The sequence below is a fragment of the Telmatherina bonti genome (assembly GCF_933228915.1).
Source record: "Telmatherina bonti genome assembly, chromosome: 22".
Taxonomy (NCBI): domain Eukaryota; kingdom Metazoa; phylum Chordata; class Actinopteri; order Atheriniformes; family Telmatherinidae; genus Telmatherina; species Telmatherina bonti.
In genome coordinates, this window is record NC_136631.1 from 18,029,058 (window position 1) to 18,056,193 (window position 27,136).

At 39.4% G+C, this 27,136-nt stretch overlaps 1 protein-coding gene across 1 annotated transcript; it reads left to right on the top strand.

Moving 5' to 3' along the window:
* Positions 1-1,927: 1,927 nt before the first annotated feature.
* Positions 1,928-3,737, top strand: colec11 (collectin sub-family member 11; the record flags this gene model as incomplete). The annotated part of the gene is made up of 6 exons (XM_079261876.1): positions 1,928-2,063; positions 2,171-2,242; positions 2,753-2,824; positions 2,928-2,981; positions 3,069-3,164; positions 3,328-3,737. 6 exons carry the CDS (start codon positions 1,928-1,930, stop codon positions 3,735-3,737), a joined length of 840 nt encoding a protein of 279 aa, XP_079118002.1.
* Between the last annotated feature and the right edge of the window lie 23,399 nt (positions 3,738-27,136).

Consider the following 27,136-nt stretch of genomic DNA (forward strand, 5'->3'; position numbering starts at 1 on the left):
TTGCTGTTCCCTCCTGCGGCAGGACAGACGGATGGACAGAGGCAGCAGCCCGTGCTCGTGCACCCGGTGAGCGCCGGTGACGTCACCATGGAGTTGCGTTAAAGCGCAGCTCGGAAGATCCTGTGTCAGGTAGTCTGTCTCCTTCGTCTTTAAAAAAATAAACAAGGTGCACTCATTTCACTGGGAAAATAGAGTATGAATCAGCTGTCAAAATACTTTAATTAGGTCTTTTATAACTTTGCCTAAACATGTTACCAATTAGACAAACACACGTACAAATGTATAGAAACAGACATGTTTTGGGATTTTGTATGTTGAAAATTTTTTCCCTCTTCCCTTCTCTATAAACGGATCTTATAAAAGAACAGAGCACCTAACTACTAGCTGCGATTAAAAGACTGCAAATGTTGCCTTGAGAGTCATGAATATTTGAGAGGCAGGTAATTTAAAACTTTTTTGAGGGGGTGGCGTGAGAGTGGGGAGGTTAAGGAGACACCCAATCCAGTTGAAACACTGGCTGCCACAGGGTTTATAAATCTAATTAGGACACCTGATACTTCTGTATTGAGACATATCTGATTACTAATGCAAAATGAGAGCATATAAATACTATCATGTTATTTCTTTTATAATTTCTTTTTTATTTTATAACTAGTCCGGATTAGTGCTTGAAAGCCATTGTAAAAAAATAACACTTTCCAATGCAAACACTCCATGAAAAAGACAGCCACGTGATACAAATAAGGTTGGCTGCTTTTTTTTTTTTTTTTTTGCTTTCTTCTAAACTAGATTAGAAAGCACAAATCATTTAAATAATGTAGAACACAAGTCAAACTCATTCTGACTGATGTGTGATACCATCACACATCAGTGATGTGTCCATGCTCTGGTGCTTTACATCCAGAGCATGGACAATAGCGCCCTCTAGTGGTCATAAAGGGGACTTTGACGTTTGTATGTATAATCACAGAATGGCAGAGGCATTAAATAATTGTTTCAGTCAAGTAAAAGTCTATTTTTTTTATTTTTATTTTAATACTGTACAGTGTGCAATTGTGTATGTCTATGTAAGCTATTTTAATGTACAGTTTAAAATGACATACATTGCATACACTGAGGTGATGCTTTCAACAAATCAAATATTTGACACGGTCTTCCAACCTGTTTCACAAGTTCTTTTCCTCGATTATGTTGGACAAATGAGCATCATACACCAGGAGAAAAAGAGCTACTGTAAAATCCTCGTTTTAGCTAATTTGTGCTAACTTGTACATGAATTTATCTATATCATCATTATTATTTTAAAAAGCATCTATTTAATTTAGATGGTGTGGTAGTTATTAATCTGTGTATTTATCATGCCCCACTGCTATAAATCACCCAACTTCTTTCCCAGCTAATTATCTGTGGGGCCCCAACTGCTTTGGACTTTTATCTGTGAACTGTTTATAAATGTCCTATCACACACACACACACACACACGCACACACACACACACACAGTGGGGGGGGGGGGGGGGGGGGGGGGCATGAAATGTGTCTGCAGGACTGCTAGCATTCGAGGCTCCGCTGAATCTTTGCAAGTTGGAAATACTTTTCCCTCCCTTTCTTTCTGGAAAACACCTCTAAAGGTAAAAGATCGAGTCTTTCTCAGCATTATTACTAATAATTTCCACAATGCTGAACACATGTTTGGTTTGAGGAAGTAGAAATCTGAATGTGGATTCCGTCTCTTTATGTCAGGCATCTAAGCAATAGCAATGTCTTTTGCTGCCGAAACTAATACTATAACCTCACTTCTTTTAGCTCTGAAATAATGAATTTTCTTTCAGATAGATTTGAGGATTGCTGTCTGACTGTGTTCATTTACAATTTGTTCTTGTGTTCTGTTTGCCCAGTGCAGCCGACCATCCAGCCTATGTAGAAGAATGAAAGGAGAGAAACGGCTGCTTTCCTTCATACTTATATCAGTGATGATGAGTTCTTTACCAGTAAAGGTTTCACATGGACAACAAGTGCCAGAAGACTCTTGCACAGTTCAGATCCTTGTTCCTGGACTTAAAGGTATGACTTTCTTTCACACACAAACACACAGACTCCCCACCAAACACCAACATTGTGGGTGACTGAAAATAGGATCTGTCAGATTTTTTCCCCTTCTTCTTCTAAAGGAGAACCAGGAGACAAAGGACAGAAAGGAGCACCCGGCAGAGCGGGAAGAGTTGGCCCTCCTGGAGAGATGGGTATGCATTTTGCACATGCAACAAATAACTAGAATTGCAGAATGATTCCTTTTTTTTATAAGTGCAGTTGCATCTTTCTAAAATGCTGTTTTTTTTTTTACAAAGATTAAAATAATGCTGGGCTAGAAATGTATTTACCGCACGTTGAGATGTACGCGTATACTAATTTTCTCAGTTCTACAACTCAGCTTACACAGTGAGAACTAGGGCAAAGATCACATTTCTCGGGCTGATAATGTGCTGTTACACCACTCCCAGGCAAACCAGAGATGTGCAAGTGTTTACATTTGGTTGAGAGGTTGATTTGTGGAATCCAGTGCTGCAGACAAGTGTTTACTGAAGCCTTAATGACTAGTGAAGGGTGTTCTCATCATTGTGATTAATGCACTTTACTAGAATTAAAAGATGGTTTTAGAGTTTTTCTGAGATTTTCATCTAAAAAGTATGATACCAGGCTTTTTGATAGATTGCAAACTTGTGAAAAATCCGTGACACATGTTGTGCTTTCAGGAGAACCTGGGCTTAAAGGACAGAAAGGCATTATGGGGCGATATGGAAAAGTTGGTCCAAACGGCATGAAAGGTTGTTCAGTTATGAAAGTTATCCTTCAAGCTTTTCTTTTTTTTAAGCACACACTGATTAAAGATCATTTTCATTGTTGATGAATAATTATATTTTGTCTCAGGGGCCAAAGGAGACATGGGTGACCCTGGTCCGAGAGGCCCTGATGGAGAGCCAGGTAAGATAAAAAGCTGTTTTATAGTGTTTCAAACACCTTATTCCAAGATCAGAAGGATTGTCCCCTCCTAAACTTTTGCCTTATCAGGTGTTCCATGTGAGTGCGCACCAATGAGAAAGATGATTGGAGAAATGGACATAATCGTGACCCAGCTGTCATCGGAGTTGAAGTTCATTAAAAATGGTAATATTTTATCATTCTTTAAAAAAAAGAAAAAAAAATGTCAGTGTTTATTTCTTACCGCTACTTGTTTCCAAGTGTTGTTTTAACTGCTCATCCTTATAGGAATGCATGTGGTGGGCTTGTCAGTGGGAGATTTATAGAAATACAAGTGCTCATTTTTCAGCACTGCCATCCCCTGCAGCTGTTGCTGGCATAAAAGAGACAGACAGTAAGGTCTATCTGTTGGTGAAGGAGGAGAAGCGCTTCATCGACGCAGAGGCCTACTGTCAGACAAGGGGAGGGCACCTGGCCATGCCTAAGGACGAGGGGGCCAACGCAGCCATCGCAGGGTACATAACCGAAGCAGGCCTGAGCAGAGTCTACATTGGCATTCATGATCTCGACCGTGAGGGTGTTTTCACATACGTGGATCACTCTGCCATGACCACCTTCAGCAAATGGAGGAAAGGAGAGCCCAACAATGCCTACGACGATGAGGACTGTGTTGAGATAGTGGCCTCTGGGGAGTGGACTGATGTAGCGTGCCATCCCACCATGTACTTCATCTGTGAATTTGACAAAGATGCTGTCTGACTTGGGTCAACAAACTGCGAAAAATACTGATAAATGGAGGGAACATGATGGACTGTGTGCAGCTTCTATGTGTAAACTTGACAAAATGACATGCAATGTGCAAACTGCTATGATTTCTATTTTTTAAAAACCAAGCTTACAGGCTATTCATTTGTCTGAGTTTGGAAAACAGTCTGACTTTTTTTTTCTTTACTTTCATGCTAAGTAAATCCTTAATCTTATATTCTGTAATTCATTTGTGTTTCCAACAGCATGTCAGGCTGTATATTGAGTTTTTATAATATGCAAACTATCCTGTAAAGTCTCATTGACAAACAAGGCAAATAAGCAGAGGGCTATAGACTATGTAGAAAAATATCCAATTAAAAGACAGATGTTGGTTCCAGCTGAGTGCTTTTAATCAAAGAAATAGAAGGCAACATGCATTGTACATTCATATTCACAAAAAAAAAGTGGTAGTTGTTATACAATAAATATTGATGAAAAATGTAAACAGAGAAGAAAAAAAAAGAATCTGCACATAATTTTCCACTGCTGAGCGTTTTGCTTGTATTTACTGTAGTTGAACCAAATCTAGCAGACCTCGCCTAGTGGATGAAAAGAGCGTTGCCTTGTCGCAATGTCAGTTTGATTTGCACTCGTCCTACTATAACATAGCTAAGTGTCCAGGTTTTACAGCTGCAAATGCTTCGATACAACATATATTATTATGCTGCACATGCGGTGTGTAACATATCACATAGTCACTGCTACATAAATATGGTCACTATGTGATTCTTTTTCCAAACACAAACTCACCAACAACAAAAGAGAAAAGGAAAAAAAAAGACATTGCTGTGCTTTATAAAAGAGTTTATTGGGGGCAACAGCGAAGACAGCATATCATACATTATCTAGAGGGCAATTACATTTGAGTCACACTACATCTTTACAACATTCACTCTCCAGATTAGTCTGTAGCTTCACAAGTACTGTCTGTCGCACCGGGGTGGAATGATGACTTACAGTAATGAATATAAGTTTTAAAAATGGGTGCCGCTGACCTTTTAGAGTGTGAAAAGAAGCAGACTCTCCCCTTGAGAAGAAACAGCAGTCTTTGATTAATAGTTACATTGAAGTAATGCCCTGGCAAAACACTACAACTTTTTTCTTGAACAATATTTATCTATAATCTATTTGCTTTGGTTAAATGAAACCACATTTAGTATGCTAAATGCACTGGCACAGAGATGGTTTTCACACTGTGTTTAATAAATATTTGCCGTTACATGACTCCTACTTAAAAAAAATTGTCCATTGCCTAAACCCGAACAGTATGTCACGACATGAAACTAACAAGACTTTACATACTTTAGATCAGTTTGACATTTTCATCTGTCAAGTCTGCTTCTTTTACCTGTGTAATTAATGGAAGATGTCCTGGCAGCTATTGTTTTTAGGATGGGCATCCCAGCTGAGATTATATCCAGCATTGTGGCCCATTAACGAGTGAAATTTGAATATGCATGATGTATTTCTTCAAATAAAAACGCAGATCCAGTCCCTCAAGAAATGAATAATTAATGGAGAAATGAATTATGCATTTAATTGACCAGCACTTCTCTGGCATAAACCAATTAGGTGCCATTGTTGGTACATTCTCTGGTTACCTTTGTGGTAAACAGCTTTGGTCTAACAGCTTTGGTGAAGGAGCAGATAATCATAAGCAGAGAAAAAAAAAAAACCTGAAAAACTGAGATAAGGATTTTTGGGATTTACTCAATGAAATGACAATAAACAAGAAGCATAGTATACATGTAACCTCCTTTGTAGCTTATATCATTATAATGTGCAGTTGTTGTGCTCGATGAATGTGAAAGGAAAAGCAGAGTGGGTAAGAAGTAACAACGGTGAAATGCACATTTTATTGCAAATAAAGAAAACACCATGCACACACAAATAGAGGATTACTGAGAAGTTGGAATGAGGTGTGGGAAAAGTGAAACAGAGTTTTCTTAGCTTTAAAAAAGTAAATGATGCAGCTCACCTGGATTTTGATGTTTCAATTTTAGAGTCCTGTCTGGGAAAAAGTATGCACTGAAATTTTTGAAGAAAACATATTGTTGTTGTCATTGTCATGGACAGACCTGCCAGACCTATGTGGTGCATGCTCTTCTTCTTTTACTTCTTCCTTTCAGCAGTTTTTTTTACTTCCTCTTTGCACTTATTATTACTAGAGTTAGTTTAAATGCCCTGTGATGGACTGGTACCTGTCCAGGGTGTACCCTCCCTCTTGCCCAATGATTGCTGGGATAAGCACCAGCTTCCCACAACCCTTAACTGGAACAAGTGGTTGAGAAATGGATTTATGGACAAAGCTTAAAAACTGCTAATTTTGCTAGAAAATATTAAGATTGGACTGAAGTAATGGAAGAAGATCATGTAGTCTGAAGAGTCCAGATACCTCGTTCCTAAGTGATGGGAGTAAGAAGAAAGGCAGATGAAGCCTGTGTGGGGCAGTGCTATCATCTCCAGCTGGCCTCTACTCAGAAACATTATCTCCTCAAAGAATGAGGTCAGCTGATCACGTGAATATACTGAATGAGCTGGTTATTCCAGCAATACATTTTTTTTCATTCCTAAAGAGATGGCTTTAATGCAAGAAGAAATTGACAGGATTAATCGGATCATATTATGAAAGAGTGGCTCAGGCAGCATGAGACATCATTTATACATCTGGATTCGTCACTATGGAGTCAACACCTTAACTTCACCTAGAATCTATGAGACATGCTGGAGAAGGCTTTGTGCAGTACTTTGATGTGATTGAAAATACCTAACACGCCTGTGTTTAAGATCCATATATTCAGTTACTAATTTAAAAAGAAAAATAAAGCAATAAAACTAAAAAGCAGCAAATGACTATATTTCATGGTTGTCCAATGCATCTGTTTTCAGGACCAAAGTTTAAAGCTAAACTAGGACATAAAAGACAGAAAGGCTATGATGTCACATAGCATCACAATAAAAGCTCATTTTAATTTGAATTTTCAGGTCCAACCTGTTGCTGAATCGTAGTTCCAGCTCACTGGAATAAAATTGCTTATAGGGCTTGTACAATGAATGAATATTGATCTGAAATTGGATAAAGGTTTTTCCACATTAAAAAAGAATCATGTTCTCTGTTGAGTGTATGTCTCTGTGCTTCTAAAATGTTTTATCTATCTGTTTACCAATAGAAACTTACCAGGTCTTGAAAGCTAAATTTTGGGTCCTAAAGCTAAATTTTGGATCTCAGAGCGTTTTATGAAAATCTGGAAAAAGGTTTTAACCATGCTGCAAGAGGGAGTGGATTTTCTCACTGCCTCTATTTTCAGGTTTTATAACTATAAATTATACATTTTTAAATCTGTTTTTGCAGTTTTAATAAACAAAGAACTTTCTTTGTATTTGTTTAAATGATTTTTAATGCAATTTTATTGCTTTCGTTTACTTTCAAATGTATAATAAGTCTTGTTTATAAAAATGTGTTTCATCAAGTCTGGCAGTGAAATTTAGTTTATTAGAGCAGCAGTTTCTGTTTTGTCCCACAGGGGGAACTTTGACTGGAGACTTTCTATTCAAACCTTTTCAGTCATCTAGAAAGAAAGGTTTTTATTTTTAATGAATTAGTTACAAGACTTAAAAAACTAGACTGAAGTTTTGCAGTACTGCTTGAAAACCTGTTGTAAGGGGTCTATATGTGTGAAGATTGTCCAAAAACATTTGACATGTACCCGAAAGCTACAGTATATCTTAAGAATACTTTAAACAATCTGTGTGCATAGCTGCAATTTATGTGTGTGTGTGTCTATTTTCCAGGCTTTGAACGTCAGATGGACAACTTGTATGCAATTCCTTATGAAAAAAAACAGTGCTTGTTGCAGCTGATGCACAGATGTTTGAACCTCTCCTACATGACCAGTTAGTCCCCTGCAACTACACTGAAGAGATGATTAGTTTAGCTGTAAATTATTTTTCAAGCAAACATTAACATGTCATTCTGTTAAGTTAAAAAAAAAGAGAGAGAGTGAGAAAAGCATGCTATTGGAAGACCTGAAAAGAATACACAGCATTGTTGCTTCAGAGTTAGTGTAGTTTGCCATCTGGTTGTTCACTTTATTATATAATGTGTAGCTGTTACACTTTCTTTAAATTCCCTCTTGTTTATTGCTCCAACACCTTGGTAGAATCACACAGCATTTCAATTAACATTTCCCACTTGTGTGAGGCTTGTTGTGGGGGCGCAATTCGTTATGAAACGGCACTATCATCAATCACTGTCTGCAAGACGCATCGAGTTACCATTGCTTTCCACTTTGATGGGTAATCCCCACGGAGACAGACTGGCCCACTTGATCAAGTGCAGTGAGCCTCACAGGCAGATCATACTGTATGCACCAGAGGGACTTCGCTTACTGAAAAACAAGTACAACAACAACGAAAATCTCTCATTCAAACCAGAACCAGGACCATTTGTATTGTGATTAAGTAGACAGCCAAATGCTTTGAATCCATTTGAGAATTGCGCTGTTGTGGGCCTGAGATGAACAACGAATCACATGGTGAAGATGAGAACATGCACTGTCAGCAGGTTGAGGTGGAGATGGGGCCCCCTGTGAGCGTCTGACATCAGATTCTTCTAACCATGAAAGATGGCAACGCCGTTGCAGATGCCAATTTTATTAGATGGAGAAAAATACCTCTTGCCTTATCTGTAGCCGCATCTGTGGTTGGCTACCCTTCCACTCTGAAATATTTCAATTTATTGGCAATATATTAAAATGGGTTGAAATACTCAAGCTCTGTGAGATCTCTTCAAACCTAAAATAATCAATGAGAGCAACGCCGTTGTTAAACTTAGTTTAACTTGTTCAATAAGTGATGAGACTATAGCTTTTTGCCATTTCATTTAGTGCCATGAGGTGGAGACAGAGACAGGTCTATAGCTGTTGTTTTGAATCCACCAGCTCATTGTGGTGAGAGTCATTCACACAAGACACAATGCTGGTGCATTTTACTTCCCTCGCTTCTATGTCTGATCTCTCATGAATCTGTAAACATGACCTGATCAGTTAATAAGGACCATCCAGAGGGAAAAGATTCATATGACAAAAATGACTCCCTCTGTCTTGATCTGTCAGCTGTTTGGCCCACTGATTACACATACTTTTATAGGGTCACATTCATCATTAATTTCAGTTTGACCTCACAAAACAACAGCAGTCTGGTTTGAAACACCAGTAAAAAGATCCTTTAAACATGCCCGCTGAGGCTGTGTAAAAAGTAACCTTGCTAGTCCCGTAAGAGGATGGTGGGAGTCCTGTCCTAGCTGCACCCGCAGTGGAGCGTCTCAGCACTGCTGAATGGGACACCTGGTCTGAAGAGTGAAATACTGAAGCTCTCTAGCACACGGCGTTCTCCTCTGAGGCAGGCACATATGCTGAGTTACGTTACTGCAGGCATAACCAGGTAGAAACTTTTGATGTAGATTTAAAATGGAGAGAAGATTAATAGCAGAAAGAGACAAATGGAGTAAATCAACAGTCAAACTTTATTGGTATAACAAACTTAACGGAAGACATCTTGTGAAAACAACTTAAAAAAGCTGACTGAACTAAATGCAAAGACTTGCTGCTGCTCCCCCTTTTTTTTTTTTTTTTTTTTTTTTTTTTTAGCTTTTCATGCATGATGTCACTGGTTAGGGGAATTAGCAGTGCCCCAAGGAAACTATACCTCCTCGCTGCTGCCAGCATGTCTACTCACTGAGAACTCAGCTCTGGGAGTGGCTCCTACTGATATCACAGTCAGGATGGCTGGAGGCTGGTCAGTCCAATTGTTTAGGACCTCCATTTTCCCCTGGCTATCATATCACAGTGTCCTCTTGTTGACTCCTATTCTCTGCTACTTGAGAGGGGCCACAGATTACTTTCTGCTCGGCCCTCCCCGAGCCCCCTTTGCACTGACTCTGGCACTCTCTTTCTCTCTCTCTGGGCCCTCCTGATAGAGAGTTGTCTGCTCCCACAAGACACGGTACTGTAGATATGTAACGCTGGAGAGGTTAGATGACCTCAGCTTTTCCAGCGCCGCGTTTCCAGTTGCGCTAGTACTCGCGCTGTACTCCCTCAGCTATGCAGCACCCTCTGCTTTCTCCTCCCCCTGCACCCTCCTCACCACCCTCCCCGAGTGAGACAGTTTGGATTCAGCTTTGTTGATTTAAATATCATCCACAGTATTTACATCTCAGCACTGGGTTGTCAGCGAAGCAAAACAAGCTGCTTAATATTTGATTTGATATCTTGATTTTGAACTTTACGGTGATGTTCAGCATCACTTGCACACACACTGAGGTTACGAAACTAAACAGCTTAGTGCCACAGTGGCATTGCTCTTTCTGTCTTTGATCTCCTGTGGTTGCGGACACTCCAGCTCTCGTACATGAACTCTATTTCAACTCTCTGTCGGTGAATATACAACAGCGAAGCAAACTTCGTTTCCCTTTTGTTGTTTTATTTTTCTTCCTCTGCCCACTAGAAATTCAAAAGAATATCAACAAACTTTGCCTTGGCATTAAAGAAAGCAAACAAGAGAAGAAACAACTCTGCTATTCCCAAGACTCCATGTTAGTGAGCTTGCAAACACCACTGCCAGGAGTGTATTCTAGTGGAAGCCTGAGATCACGGCACTATCCCCCGAGCCAGCCCAGGGACCCTGCAGTAAAGAGCACTGTAGCTGAGAAGAAACACTGAGTTTGCTCACTTTCACTCTCTGTGTCTATGTCTCCCCTTCTCTGTAAGGGAGACATACCTCACCTTCCTACCTACAGAGGGGATGAGGAGGCTGTGAGGAGAAAATTGCCTTTTGTGGAAGCATTAATTCAGATGTGTACCCTGCTGTCTGAACATCACTCTGAACTCTCCCCACTGCTATTTCTTTCTTTTTCTTCTCTTCCTGCCTCGCTCTTTCACTCTCTCACCATGCAGCTGAGTCCCAAACCTCTTTTTTTTTTTTTTTTTTTTTTTTTGCCTCTCCTCTCCATCAATAACCTTCTGCTGTCTACAACTGAAGAATAAGTTATTCCCTGTGACTCTCACTCTCTTTCCCTTTAAGCTTGTTTGGATTTTCATTGTTTGATCTGGCTTGATAAATAAGACAAATGCAGGTAGAAATTCATGGCTTGCCCCATTTCATCAATAAATGATTAGTTTGCCACGCTCCCTGGTGATTGATAGGTTGTGCATGGGATGTATTGGAACCAGATGAATTCAATACAGTACAATTCACAGGAGCGCTACAAAACATATCGGCTCATGAAAAATTGAGGTAAATGGAGAATGTAAAAAAAAAAAAAAAAAGAAGAAAAGTTATAAAGAGAGGTAAAGTAAGTTTACTTGTAATAGTTCATATATTTTTAAAATATTTTTTAATCAGGAAATTTCTCATTGGTCATTTTGATCGTTGTATTTTTGAAACAAGTAAAAAGTCAGTTATGGCAACGGCAAACAAAGGAAATGTGCATTAATGTGGGTTTCCTGCTTTATGAAGAGATACACAGCCAAGCCGGGTAGAGCCAAACAACACAGGCAGGTGTTCAGACACCCAGCACTCTTCACAGGGGGTAAGCAGAGCATTTCCATAACAGTCTCTTTGGCACTGGCTTTCTTTGCAGACCTCTTTTTCCTCACTCCTTTTTTTTCTTCAACACATTCTTTCTCAGTGTGATAATCAGAGGAAACTTGTTGCCTTTTGATTACAGATTCATATCTAGAGTTTCATTTTGGCATACGTGGTTGTACATTCTTTTCTGTGTGTGAGAGAGTAAGGAGATACTAGGTGTTGGAAGTATAGAAAATCCAGCAAAGAAGATTTCATAGGAATCTCTTCTTGCTCAAGTCCAAACAGAACACAGCTTGGTACTCTTTGAAACTACACAGCTTTTTTTCTGTGAATATTAAACAGAATAAGACTTCAAACACTGTCAAGGGGGCTTAAATCATAAATGAATTCAATCAGGCCATTTTGTTGAGAATGATTCCAGAAGCCTTGTTAACTATGTGGGTGAAATAAAATACTTTCATTTTACCCATGATGTGGAAATCAATACTGTGTGATAATGGGTTATTAAGCATCGTAACACTGAATAAGGATCATAAAATAACAAATACTCATTGCATTGCTTAAATATGACAGTTAATCAGTTAATAACAGAAATGTTTGGTAAGGTCATTTCAGAGGTGTGTGTGTACATTTAGTACATCATGTTGTCCTGGTGAGATTTATTTGCTTTTCTAAATGACAAAAGAAATAGAAATACTGGCATTCATTCAAATAAGATTTTATATCAAACACACATGAAGTTTCCCAGCCTCCCCACAAAATCCAAGCATGGCTCATCACTCATTGTGTTGAAGTTGGTTCAACTACATAGAGAAGTGACAGACTTTTTTTTTTTCACACATCGGAAACGGTCCAAGAAGTTACAAGAGAATCACAGTATCACCAAGAAGTTGCATGATCTTATAATTGTCCAGGTTTTGGCACTGATCTTGTCTGTGACACTAGATGTGTATTGCAAGACATCAAAAGAACTTTGGGCTGAACTGAAATAATCTTGAATGGTGGTTTTTAACCTGTAATGTACATTGCCCACATTGACCAAGTAGGAATTCTGCTGGCAAAAGCAAAGCAGGACAGCATAACTGCAAGAAAAACATAGAAAGGAAGACAGCAAACACAAAAAGAAACAAGAAAAAATGTAAAAATCTTCATAGACAAGCTAAAAGCTTTTTGGGGACAAACAATAGGATTTGATGTTTTTTTTTGTTTGTTTGTTTTTGTTCTGTTTTATCAATTAATATAAAGGTTTATGTACAACTACGATAAAAAAAAATTAAAAAAAAGAAGAAGAAAAGCTTTCCGGGAATGTAGTGCATCAGCTTGTTTACAGGCAGTCATGCTGTGAACAGGTTTCCTGCTTCCGGTCCTAAAGGCATAAGATGTATCCAGAGAGTAATGAAGTCCCAGGATTTTAAAATGAAATGTGTTACCCAGTGTCAGAAAACTCAGTTTAAGGTGAAAACATCGCTTCTTTCAGCAGCATAAGAACAACCTCAACACCAAAGAAGGAGGGAGGTTATGAAAAACAAGGAAAGAAAAACTATATTAAAAATAATACTTTAAACAATGTTTGAACCGTGCTGCAATTAAAAATTAATTAATTAGTTAAACAAGAGTAACAACAAGAGCAACATAAAAATAAGAAAGCTGATTGTTGAGACAACGCTTGTGTGGAACATTCCACAGGTGAAAGAAGCATCCCTGGATGGCTCAGTCATTCATAAGTAAGGATGAGGTGAAGTTTGCCACTTTGTGAACAACTGTATGAGCAACAAGTCCAAAAGTTTAGGAACAATGTTTCTTAACATACAATTGCAAAGAGATAAGGGATTTCATAAAAATATTCAGAAAATCTGGAGAATTTTTTTTTAATCTCAGCAGCAAGGGTGAAAACCAACATTAAATGTTTGTGACCCTCAATACCTTAAGAGGCACTCAGGAACATGGGCTCAGGAACGCCTCACAAAACCATTGTCAGTCAGCGCAGTTTGTCGTTTCATCTACCATGCAAAGCGAAAACCATGTATCAACAACATCCAGAAAAAGCCTGAAGCTCAGAATACAACAGAACTCCTGAACTGAGCAACTGAAGTTGAACATCGAGCAACAATGGGATTTAATTCCAACTACAAAGCTTCAGCAATTAGTGCCCTCACTTCCCAAATCCTTCATGAGTGTTAGAAGGAAATGTTTGGAACATGATGTAGCATCAAACTCAAAATGAGTGAATATTTACAAAAGGACAATGAAGTTGATCAGTTTGAACATTACATATCTTGTCTTTATATAATCGGCTGAATATAGTTTTTAGACAAAAAAGGCTGATATCATGCAACACTTTATTTGAATATTAAAACTTAGTTCACATACATTTAATTTTTACATTTATTATTCATTGTGTTTTATTTTTTTTAGGGGTTCCAATAATTCCAAACATACAGAGCCTGTCCTAAATATGCCCGGTTTTAATGTCTCTCCATTGGCTGTTGAATCTAGGATAGATTTTAAAATTCTTCTTCTCACATATAAAGCTCTCTATGACCAAACTCCATTGTATATTAAAGATCTTGTAGATCCATATATTCCGAACAGAGCACTTCGCTCTCAGCCTGCAGGTTGACTTGTGGTTCCCAGAGTGTCTAAGAGTATGATAGAAGGAAAGGCCTTTGGCTATCAGACTCCTCTCTTACGGAACCTGCTCCAAGTTTGGGTTTGGGAGGCAGACATCCTCTCTAACTTTAAAATCAACCTTAAGACATTCCTTTTTGATAAATCTTAGATCTTAGACCTTTTTGATTTTTGAATCTTAGATCTTTTTGATTAATCTAGTTAGAAGTGGTCTAGCCATTTTCTTAGTTATGCTGCCATGTAGGTTTAGATTGTTGAGGAACATCCTATGATGCACTGAGCATTTCCTTTAATCTCTGCTCCTTATCTTTCATGTATAAAAATATGACAGTATTGACAATTATTAACATGTTTCTCTTCTTTCTGCAGGTCTTTCTGGATAAAAGTTGAAGTGCATGTTGATCTCTCTTTTCTGTCCTCTCCACCCCAATCGAGGCCAGTGCCTGCCCTCCCTGAGCCGGGTTCTGCTGGAGGTTTTTCTTTCCTTTTTTTTCTTTCCACTGTCGCCTTGTGTATCCTCAGGATGAAGGACTGGATCGAACTCAAGATTTGATTCAATCTGTTGGTTTTCCTTAGATGGACTATTTATTATGAATTGGCTTGAATTGATGTGTCTGTAAAGTGCCCTGAGATGACAATGTTGTAAAGTGGCACTAAACAAAAAAAAAAAAGCTAAATTGAACTGAAGTAAACACAAGCAGCCAATGTGGTAGCAGCATGCTTGATATTATTTCTGATGACAACAAATGTCTTCATCTGGATTTGAGATTAAGACATTAAAGCATTATGTTACAGCAAAATGCTCCTCTGTTAACATGGACATAATGTCAGGTCTATGTGTGTGTGTGTCTGTAACTTGATTCAGTCCAAAAACACCTGAAGAAACTGAAAAACTACTCTAACAGGCTGTGTAATCAGACAAATAATTTTTGTGAGGTATCCTAAAACTTTTGTGAAGGAATGCAAAAATACCGCATGGTAACGTAAAAATATTGCAAATGTGACGTCCACAACGTGGAATCACAAATGTGATTTAACATTTTCTTTATTTTTATTTGTTTTTATTCATGAAGAAGGTCTTAGCTTATCTATATTACGCCGGTTCGAAGTGTAATTGCCATATCAGGCCAGCAGAGGGCGTATGGGCCAAGGTGAGCGCTGGGTGTGGCGAGCTGCTGGAAAGCCACGCATGCTCAGACCTGACCAGAGCTTGCCAACAGTTCACAGCTCACCGTGTTTTCCTTCCTGCAAAAATATACAGGTTGGTTACTTGGGTTTTTTGGACTCATATGTATCTTAAAGTTACACATAATGATTCACAACTAAACTGATACTTGTTGTGTCAGGTTTTTCCTTGTTTTAGTTGGCAAAATGATGTAAAATGAGTCCTGAGTTGTACAGCAGTAGTTATTCTTCACTTATATTTGGATTTTATTTGCAAGTGGCTTTGAGTTGTAATTGTGTAAACAGAATAATATACATGGGATTAGTTTCTTAAAGACTGTTTATCGTGATGTTACTGTTTATAAGAGTATAGACATTGAATGTGTTCTTGTACTCTGACAAAATATAGAAGAGATGCAGGTGAAATATAGCAGGGTTTATGCTGCTTCAGTATTTTGTAACTGAAAGTACGATATGTTTGAGTCAGACAAATACTCCTTAAATTATTGTGCAAAAGGAAAGCTAGTATACTGCACGTAGGTTTAAATTAAGATGCTATATATAGGAATTGTGAAAGTTTCTGCATTTTAGAATGTAAAATGAAAAAGAAAGATGATTGATGATAAGTTCAGACCAGAGTTTGCCTGTCAACAGATCACAGCTCACGTGTTTTCCTACCAGCAAAAATATACAGGACTGAATTGGAGGCCTGTAACACAAGCAAACACAAAAGAAGGTTGTGTTTCCTTCCATATGTCTATATATGAAATGTGTTAACCTGCTCCTAGAAGATAATTCTCCTCTGGGTATAGTTTGGATACCTGATCACATTTATTGCACTACTAACGTCTTCAGTATGTGCAATTCGATGGTTTCGAATTGAAACTCACCACATAAAGCCCTCCTTGCAAGCAATATTCCTAGTGTTCACAAGCATAATTTGGGATCTGAGACTATTAGTTTTCTTTCATCATAAGTTTTCTTTCATCATTTTGCTTTCAAGTAACCAAAGTTAGTCTGAAAAAAAAAAAAAAGTTCTAAAAGTAATGCCTGGCTGAGAAACAACGATCGAGTAAACATGCTTTGAGCTAAACGTATTGTATGAGTCAAATGCATTCTTCTATACATTGTTCCTTAGTTTTACCACTGATTAATCTATTATGCATGGTTATTTATTATTTAAATTAAAGCACTTAAGGCAACTGATGTAGATCCAATGCTGTGATTCATTATTAACATTCCACTTTGTATGAGATTAAGTAGCCACTGACAAAAATAAAAATAATTTGTTTACAGGAGCAAACACAGTGTAACATTGCTGTATGAGCAATTTTGCAAATGCATCAGGAGCTCCTGCAACTCTGTTGAGATTTAACTCGGGGGGCTGAAGGTTCAGGTCGGCTGGCCATATTGGTGGCAGGGTGGCCATGCCTTTCTGTGGCCCTTTCGTCTGCGGGACCACTCTTATGAATAAATGGCCTGACAGCAGCATTGATCTCTTAGAGGTTGAACAGGAGCAGAACAGGGAGAGGACAGGAGTGCAGTGAGGGATGGAGGGGTAACGTGGAAGGAGAGTGAAAGAGTGTGCAGAAGAATGAGAAGGCAGTTGCCAGCGCATGAGGTAATTGTGATTAATCACTTTTCTCAGTGAGCCGTGTGTCCAATGCACAAAACAAAAGGAGTGAGATGGCGGGAGCAGCACAGGTGTAGGAAGACTGCCAGTTGAAGGTGGAGCTGCCAATTGATCAGGTAAAACATAGCCCCATTCAGCATCCACATCACGAGCTCTTTAGCATGCAGTCTTTGAACAGCTTGGCCTCTTTACCAAACAGGAAGTACGAATTAATCACTGTCTGAAAACACATTATCACAGGCTTCATTAGGAAAACTTGCCCCCCCCCCCCCAGCTCCACTCATTCAATCCATTCATCTTGACGTTTACTTATTGTGTTTGCTTGCTTTCATCACTTTTATAGCTCTCTGCCACATAAAAACTCATCATAGCAACAAACTGTTTATGTTTCATGTAAAATAAAAGACTAGGATGGAAGATGTACCCCCCCCTCCTCTCATTACAATGTACCTTTACGTATGTTTTTCAGCTTCAAACGGAATTGAGAACATGTTTGTACAGTCTAATGTGATTTTATGTTCACAATAAGGCTGGTGAATGCCCAGAAGAATGAGCGGCATAAATATATAAATATCACAAAATCAATACAGTGATGCAGTGCAGTGTGTGCCACTGGGGGATTCCATCCCTTCCGGCAGGTTGAAGCCAAGATAGTTGAAGAGGAGTTCTGCAAAGCAGAAAGCCTCCCTCCATGACTCACATGCCATGCGTCTTCATCCGATGGTTGCAGGAACAATTCTCACAGTCTTACAAGTTTCTTGCAGTTCTGATTCTCATTCAATTCATTTCCACTTCATTATAACGTCCAGTTTTCTCACGTTCTTCTGGATTAGGTCATAAAAATGGTCCAACTAGCGATTATGGTAATCATAATTTCCATAACTGTCAGAGCGTCACATGAACTTCTTTCCAGCAACATATTTTTGTTTGATGTGTGTCTGACCTGTTTTTCTCACTCCCTCTTTTTGTATTGTTTTCTTTATTTACCAGCAGCTAGAGAAGGGAGATAAGTGCAACCCAGCCATCACAGGACCGATGCTGCAAATAGAAGACTGAACACACCTGAGCATCAGGTAAATGTTGTGTTTCATTCATGTTCAGAGCTTAGCTGTGGGTATGTTTCATCAACACAAAAAGTCATAGCTACAGTGGAAACCTATGATAGGATGTATATTTGATTTTTGTCCTTTACTCTGCTTATTGTGCACAGCAGTCACAGTGATGAAGTAGGGCAGAGTCGTGTGTACAGATGGTTTTTGCACGGATCTCTGGTTCCCAGAAATTGCACTCATTTGAATACACTTATTTAGCTCTAATAATCCTCGAGGGACAGCGGTATGAAGCTGTGTAACTGTGATGAACGCACGCAGTAGTTGGATGATATTACTATTTCATGCAATTTCATTCGGCTTTGAAATGAGATGATATTGAGTCTTATTTAAGCAATCAATAACCTTGAACATTTGGTTTTAATGAAAACTATAATTTCAAGCAGTAGCAATTACACCGCAGGGGAATGTTTTGGTGTGGTGACGATTTTGCTGCCGTGTGCATTTTTGCAACACAGATATTCTTATTGGGATAATTATTGACTTGTGTGGGCCAGTTATGACCCTGGCTAAAGACCTCATCAATAGCTTAATTCATTACTTATTGCTTTTAGTCTTACATGAATGTTGCTGATTCAGATTGCCTATGGATTGCAGGGCATGACCATTAGATAATAGAAAACAATAATAACAACAATAATAATGATAATCATACTTCTACAGACACAGCTTCCTTTTGCAATAAAGAAATTGACAAGACTTTTTTTTTGTTTAATCTGGTAACTAATGGAGATGACATGAGAGAAAAGGTGGGCATCTTGTTAAAAGCTACTTGAAAGCCTTGTTCCCTAAGCACATCTTAAGCTTGAGGAATTCGTTTACAGTAAAATGAGTTGAATCCTGTCAGCACTTTTCATCAGAGCACGCTCCACTTAACCAAAAATTTCATTTTTTTTTTAAAGGTTCATTCATGTTTTATCAGGGATTAAACTTAAAGTCGCTGTCAGACCGGAAATAATAGTTCTGAAGGTGAGACTTAACCTAACTTAAAGCTTAATCATCTTTCATGCGTACTCTCCTCTTTTCCCTTTGAGGCCAAACAGACTGTGGCTGTCCTGTCGTCAGCAGCCCCATCATTTAAAGGGCTGTGAATAATAATGAGGGATATGTGCGCCGCTATGACTCATACATACAGCTGAGTTCAGACAGATTTCCTCCCACTCCAGTGATCATATACAGTTGTGAAATGCCCCATGTACACCGCATACGTGCATGTGTATAGTAGATATTGATGACCAAATTCAATTACATGATTACATTTTCAGCTGAAGCTTTAAATGATTTATTGCAATGAATTTAAATGCATTTACAGACAGTGCACTGGTGAGGCGGAGGCGCGCATGTGATATTGACCTGTGTGGTCCAGGCCAAATAAAGAATAACGAGATTCAGCATCTCTGCCAAGTAGAGATGTCCGCTGAGAGCAAAAGCAGACTGTCTCAGTGGCAGAGAGCGAAGGATGATGGGCCGGAGCTTGATGTACATTCATCAAAGCTACTCCTATAATCACCTGACTGACTTTTGTTGGGCTCTGTGAAGGTTGTCTTTAGAGTGTACTCTGTTAAGGAGCTGATTGATTTCCTGACGACATGGTCTGTCTACGTACTAGATGTCATACACTTTGAGGAAATGTAGACAAGGGTAGATTTGTACTCACTGCTGTGGCATTGGGTTTGCAACTATCATTTGTTCTGGTTTAACAATATCGGCTGATTTATCAACCAGTCACCTAAGCGTTTTTTCTTAATTAATATTGTTAGAAATGCCAATGCAACTAGGGATATTTGATCAATTGTCTTCCTCTCCTTAAGAATTTTGTGATAAAGAATCGAATCATTATTGACCAAGGTATTGATTCATTCCTTTGCATTTCCAATGCGAGTCCATTTCATTTGTTTTTCATCTGTTTTTCCATGCTGCTATTCCCCAAAGCTTCGGTCGGCCATTACAAAGGCCTCAGTCTCCCCATGCAAGGTCAACTATAATCAACTCTAGACAATGTCACTGCCTTGCTTTTGAAAAGAAATAGGCAGAGGAAGACGACTCCTCTGGGCTTTTAAGGACCTGCTGCATTATACCATTCAATTACTGTTCATTAGATAGTGTACTGCCATTAATCAGACTGAGATGTTCTGCTAGTCCTCAGCAGGGACAATGAACTGGGGAAATTTATTCTGGCTTCCTGTCTAGGCCGCTGCTTTAGTGGTAAGATGAGAGGTGACATATTGGAACGCACTGAAGCTTTCAGTACAGATACCCTAGACCGAACTGGTACTCCACAGTCTTGGTATCTGTTTTCAAGTGAGATTTTTCACTTCATGGAGCTCTGTCTTTAGATTTTAAAAAACATAGGCTTTGTCAGAGATTTACTGCCTAAGTGAAAGAGTATTACGTATCTGATATATCACTAAAAGGCGAGAAAGCTGACGGATTTACTGATTAGAGCTGCATATGCATGGAATATGACTAGATGATGATATGAGGAACTGATTTATGTTTTCCAGGATGCTGAAGGAAGGGAGGCGGCACACAGGCTCCGTAGAATACGGCCACGGATGTCCCGATTTTTCAAGGGTAGGTCCATCAAAGAATAAAGTCGAGTAGCAGCTCACCAGGAGCTCCAGTAGCAGCCCCTGCGTTCCCCTCCACAGCACCTAATGCACCCATAAAGAGACCACTAATACACTATGCATTACCAGTCCCTCCCTCATATTGCATGTGAGGATCCGCAACTACCTCTCAACATCTGGGAGAGCTTTACTTTATGTTTTATGGAGGCCATCTGGTTGAGTGGGATTTTTTTTTTTTCTGCCTTCCCAATCTCCGATGACTTATTCTAAGTATTAAAGGCACCTGCACGTGGAGGTGTACCATGCTGAGAGCCTGGGATTGTTCAGCATTGTTTATAATTCCCATGTTGTTTGCAATTTGGAACCACTCAGAGAGAATAAGAGGGACATGTACATTGTTACTATGAAAACACATTTTCCTCTATGATTTCTTCAACATGGTTTTGCTTTTATATGAGTGATCTAGAATCAAGCACATTTGAAAAGTAAACATGGAGTTAAAACCAGAGGGCTGAACTGGTGTAAAGCAGACATTCTCCCTCATCAGGAACTGTGCCTTTTGGTAGGTTCAGGCAATTTTATTCTAATTGCTGACAAAACACAAGCTTTGGTTGTGGGGCCTGTTCAGCAGTTTCCCAGCATCTCTGATTGTCCCTTGTGAGAATTCCAAAGGTGGTTTAATGGAACGGGATGTGAATCCCAGCAGGTGGTTATCACTGTCTGCCCTTCAATCTGAGTTTCACTCTGTCAGTGTGACACCAGGAAAATCACTGCAGCCTGTGCTATCAGCAGGCTCCCATCCCAGCTCACCCCCCCCTCCCCATACTATAAAGAAAGTACAAACATACATGAACATGAAAGCTCACACTTGGAAGGAATCCTCCAACAGAAAGCAGTTTGTATTCATTGCATATTATTTCTGTGTACATACATGTAGTTTGTTTCAATTATCTTCATATTGATAGTCCTGGAGGTGAAGATACAGACACTTACACTCTGCTACTGGCTATGATTTCCCTGCAGAATATCAATAGGCACTGTAGGGGGCATTTGAAATAAATAACAGCACATTATAGCTTGCTGACTCGAGGCCTGCACACTCATTTTTCTGTCCCTATCAAGTTATATTGTTGTTTCTTATGAATGGTTCTGCATCATTCATGCCTCATATTCTCAAGGTGTCACAGTGGATGTGCACATGACACAGATGCAAAGCATAACCGGAGACGCAGAGCTTTGGCGGAGGGAAGTGGGATGTGAAAGGAAATGCAACTTACGTGTAACAAAATCAAACCTGCCAGCCACCTGCTTTGCATCAGAATCTCACTATCTGGGCCAAGTTTTCTTTTTATTCTTGAAAAGAATTTTTCAGCTAAGCAAGACTAGGAGGGCTTTGTCTAAAGCTAACTCTACCATCAAAGTATTTCTATAGCCTTTTAAAGATATTTTTCCTAAGGGGTATCCCATCTTGTGGTCTGTATGTGAAAGCAAGAGATACTACTGGGTTGAGTTTGGCTGAGATTCTCCTTCAAAAGTTATTGGCACCATGTACAATGGCCTTATAATTTATGAGAACTGTTAAGACCTCCGACAGAAGTTGTAAAGCATCTTGACTGATTGGTTAGATGTGAGATGTGTGCAGTCATGGCGTATTGTTGCCTGCATGCGTGCACGACATGCAGAGAGTTCCACTGCTTGCTCTGTCACAGATAAATTACTCCTCACAGTCAAATTAAGTTGTTGTAAATCACCTTGTGGACCCGTGAGTAGTCCTGAGTGACGACCTTTACGCCTCTTTGACTTTAACTCTTATTTATGTTAATCACATCTGTATTATACTGACAATAAAACTGTGTCACATTCAAAAAAGCCGTTGCTTTCCAGAGCATATGACAGGGAATTTAAACACAATGGTGTTATTTGAAATAAAGTTTTAAGAAGATGGAGTAGTCCTTGAAAATATTGACATGACCTGTTTTAGCTGATGTGTGTTTTATTCTAAAATGCATGCACTGTACAATGCACAGATGAATGCTTGGTCTACATATAGAATCACTCCAAAAAGAGCTGGTGATAATTATGACACTTTATTAATCACATGCTCCCTGCTTGTACGTTAACAGCAGCTCCTCTTATGACATTTTTCCTGCTTTATTCACCCAACATTGAGTCTTTATTAAAGCAAAGAGGAATGTTATTCATCACTGACAGCCTTTGTTAACTACAGTAAAGTTGGTGGAAAATGTATGCTTTTCTTCTCATTCATCATACGCGTGTCATGAGAGGCCTTCAGTGGTCCGAAGCGCCCAAACGCAGTAAGTCTTTTTCCACGGTAAGAATAATAAGTTCCAAAGGCCGTGTGTTGAAAATCAACCATTGTGATGAGAATGAAGCATCTGTGTGATCTCGGGTGCACTTGAGACGACAGATGAAGTGCACCACTGCCCAGTCACACATTAGCTTTGATTGCCAGTTTGTTGTGTGTGTGCAGCTCATGGCTTTCAACTGTGCCGCAAGATGAAAGGCAACCTTGTCCACAGTGTGTCCACCATAGACTGCCGCCGCTTCTGCTCATTTGATCCAGCCACTATCATGACTATTTTCTTACAGTTCTTTACCATGCTGTGTTGAGCGTTATGCATAATTCATCATCCAGTGCATCCTGTGACAGCACCCTGTCTCAGCTCCATTTTGATTTAATGCCTCCTCTCTTCTTTCTTCATCTGGTGTTGAATGTGGTCAGTGTATCACCAAGGTGCATCTTTGTTGTGTCCACTGCACATGCTTTGATGTTACTGGCTCCCTTGGTAAGAGCCACTCAGTGCACGTCTTCTCATTTGCTTTTTCGAACCCTTTCTGTTGTTCCCTTTTCCAGTGTCACAGAACACAGCATCAGACTGCTAAGGACCAGACGTCCTCGCTCTCGCCTGTCTCCAGAGACCAGCTGTTCATCCATGAGACGAAACAGTGTTATAAACCAAATAAAAATGTCTTGCCTCTTGACAGCCCCGCCCTGGATATATGGCCTCTTATTTCAGTGAATATATTGCATAATTATGTATGGTTATGAATATTACATGGAGCCTCACACCGAGCTCATGGTAAGATGCCTAATTGCGGAGTTTAATTATTAAGGAGCAAAGGTCCTGAGCGGGCTTTGTGAGAAACACTTTTGATAAATTATTTTTTGCAGTTTTGTGATGAATTATTTTGGGGGCTTGTGTCTAATCAGTAGGCATAGTGGACCGACTAACTGCTCTTGAGAGAGACTTATCTTTCCATGGAGAGGAATTACTATGCTGATTAAATCCGCTGAAATCAACTAATAACTTAATGATATTGGAGTGGATCAAAAAAGAACCTCTTATGGTTGTGCAGCAAGGGTGCAGTGATGGGTAGAATGAGGGCTGTTGCTGTTGACCTTGGGGCACAGTTTTAATATTTCTGTGTAACATGAGGGAAGGGAAAGTGTGTGATGGTATGTACTGAAGCAAAGCTCATTTTAAAGACTGTCATACTGCTTTACTTTACACTTCATATGGAGCATTTCAAGGAAAAAGTCCAGAGAGGCTGACTAAACAAGGAATAATAAACTAGATCTCCGTCAAGTAGCCACCAGGCACAGCTGCTTGTGTAACTATGGCGCTTTTGCTAGTGCCACAGCTTCCTCTCCAGCAAGTTCCATAACTCAAGACACCCACACAAAAATATTCCCTCTCTCGTTAAACAGCACGCCCACTTCAAACAAACTTAGCATGCATGAAAGTTTAACTGTTGACCTCGGTTTTAAGTTGGAAACAAATTCCAAATGAATCCAACAGGAATTTTTTTTTCACATCTTTCTCCAAATACGGAACTGTTGCACCTGATTTAGTCTTCTTTACCTACTTAATTGCTGCAGTGCAGACAGTAAGAACAACTGACCCACTTAATCGCAGTGTCAGTGTGAGATTTAGTTCACCGCAACTGTGGGATCGAACGTTGGGTAATCGCTGGGCGCTCTCGACCACCTCGTACAAAATGCATGCGAGTCTAGCACTTGTGAAATACAGTCAAGCTGCTTTTTGCAAGCCAGCACCAATATGTGAATAATTGATTGATATTGATGTGAAGATTGCCTCAGTGTATCCAGTAGCTGTTTGTTTGGAAGTCTCCCGCGGAGGGTAGCAGCCTGACCATCTGTCAATAACGCATCACGCCGGGCACTTTGACCAGCTCAAACACCTCAGTAAGCAGCTAACAATTGTTCTCAGCGTGCCGTTACTGTACATCAGCTATCCGGCTTTGGATGGAGCCATGAAACAGTGTCAGTCAGGGCTCCACAGAGTCTTCTGTAAATACTTGGCAGATATCAGCTCCGTTCTCTTGCTGTGATATTATTGCAGTAATTGTAAGAGATGGATTTTTGATCTGATGTGAATTCAGAGCTCTCAGAGTGGTAGTTGTCTTTGCATGGGTGATGTAAAATCTCCAGTGTGCTCAGAGAATTTAACTGCAGAAACCTCTTGTGTGGCAAAGATGAGTTCAGCTATAGAACGCAGCAGACATCCAGCGTTACAATAGTCATGCATTATATGCTACTGGCACCTTTGCACACCTGATCAACTTTTCTCAAGGACACATATCGGGAGCCATAGTAGGCTTTTAACACATTTTTCTTTCAAAGACTGAATGAGACAGAAATTTATGAAGTTCTTTTTGTTATTTTGAAGTGAAATAAAGAAAGTTGAAGGTAATTTTTTTGTTCCTTGAAATCAGTATTGTGTCTCCTAGGAGACCAGATGGACAGCTCATGTTATAAAAAGACCTTTTCACAACTGACATCATCCAGAGCCACCAGGAGGCCACTTTTCCTGCCTTTCCTGTTCCAGCCTGGTTGCTACCCACTGTCTGGAGCTAATGGCTGGAAGCGCAGCTAAAAGCTCTCAGTGTGATAAGGTAATATGGAGTCAGCGAGAGAGAGAGAGAGAAAAAGACTGCTGTATCAGTGGGACCATATACACTGATTATACAGGGATGAGGAAATGGTCTAAAAATAAAAACAAATGGCGAATGTGAGATGATATCACTGACCCCAGATTGCTGACGGCAGTGTTTTGAGTCGCATCCAGATGGTTATGAAGCAGGGATGATGTCAGAGGCTGGGAGTTACTGCTGTCCTCTCCACTGATGTCATGCTTAATAAAATAAGAATAGAGTTCTGTTTTTTAATTGCATTGATGACTAATGAATATTAAGATTAAAAACGATGTTTAAGCATAATTCTGTTCTCATGTGATTTACAGAATGTAATAAAGTGACTCTGCTTTGACCCACAATAGTTGATAGAACCGCAACATTTGTGACATTTCAGCTCCTCTTAAACTACATAGGTTTGCTGTTAACGACTACCAGTTTAGATTTTTTTCAAACAAGGTCTGACCTTTTTAATCTACTTTTTATTCATCTGGTCCCTTGCAGCTCATCTGCTACTAACACTGTGCACATACATATGCATAAGGATTTGTTTTTTCATTTCTGTTTAGTTCCCCACTGCTTCCTTTTCTGTCCCTTTCCCTCTCCTTTATCAGTTCCCAGACTGGCTGTCCTTAGTAAGATGGATGTGTGCATTCCCAGTGCAGATGGCCGTGTTGTTACTCTGTGTACCCGGCTCACACTTTAACACCCAGCCGTCTTGTCTGGCCTGATGGGGCCATTGCCTGGGGAAAGAACTCTAGTACTGCACAGTGCAGCAAACATGTGCTGTGCAGTTCACTGCATGGATGCTCATCTATTTTGTTAGATCCAACCCAAGCAGACTGTATAACAAACACAAAGTCAGCTAGTTCTTTAAGGATCATAGTTTTGTAACTTAGGAGAAACTTGAATTATCATGCATAAATATTATTGACATGCAGTAATGTGTCATTGGGGTTTTAGCAGGGTTTGATATTCTTGTTTGAAGGAAATTCTGACAGAAAGTGCACCTTTAAGGTTTTTTCTTTTATCCTGATGGCATGAAGACAATGACTCAAACCCTGTTTAGAAGCTCTGTTCTGTCGTGAATATTTTATGACAAAGTAATGACACAAGTGATTTGATAAAAATAAATAATACTGCATTTATCACAGAGGGAAATTGCTTTTTTTTTTTTTTTTTTTAAATGCATATAAGCATTTCTTCTAGAAAAGAGACTAAAGGAAATTCTGGAAAATATTAATCTTTAATAATCATATGAATCTGCTTATTGAGAGTATGGTTATCATACTCTCAGTAGTAACATACATACTAGTATGATGACATATATTTCACCTATTTATGTCACAGCAGGGGAAACTGCCACACTACTGTGGAACCCAAAATGCAAACAGAGTGGAGGAATAAATCAATTATTGCTTGAGTTTGGATGGTATATAAATTGGTAGTTCTGTCCAGGAAGTGTCTCACGAGGAGGAGAAGAAGATTAGTGAAGTCCAAAATGAAGTTTACTGACTGAGGAAATGGTTTTGAGACATTTGGCTTACTGTGTCCAGAGGTGGCTGATAGGCTGAAGAGGGTAGTTCCAGTTTCCAAGAGGGGTGAGGAAGAGCAAGATGACAGGACGAGCAGGCCGGTGGATCGGCTGGTAATTGTTCTTTAACAGACTGAGTGCTAGATCTTTTGTTGGTTACTAATCTCTTA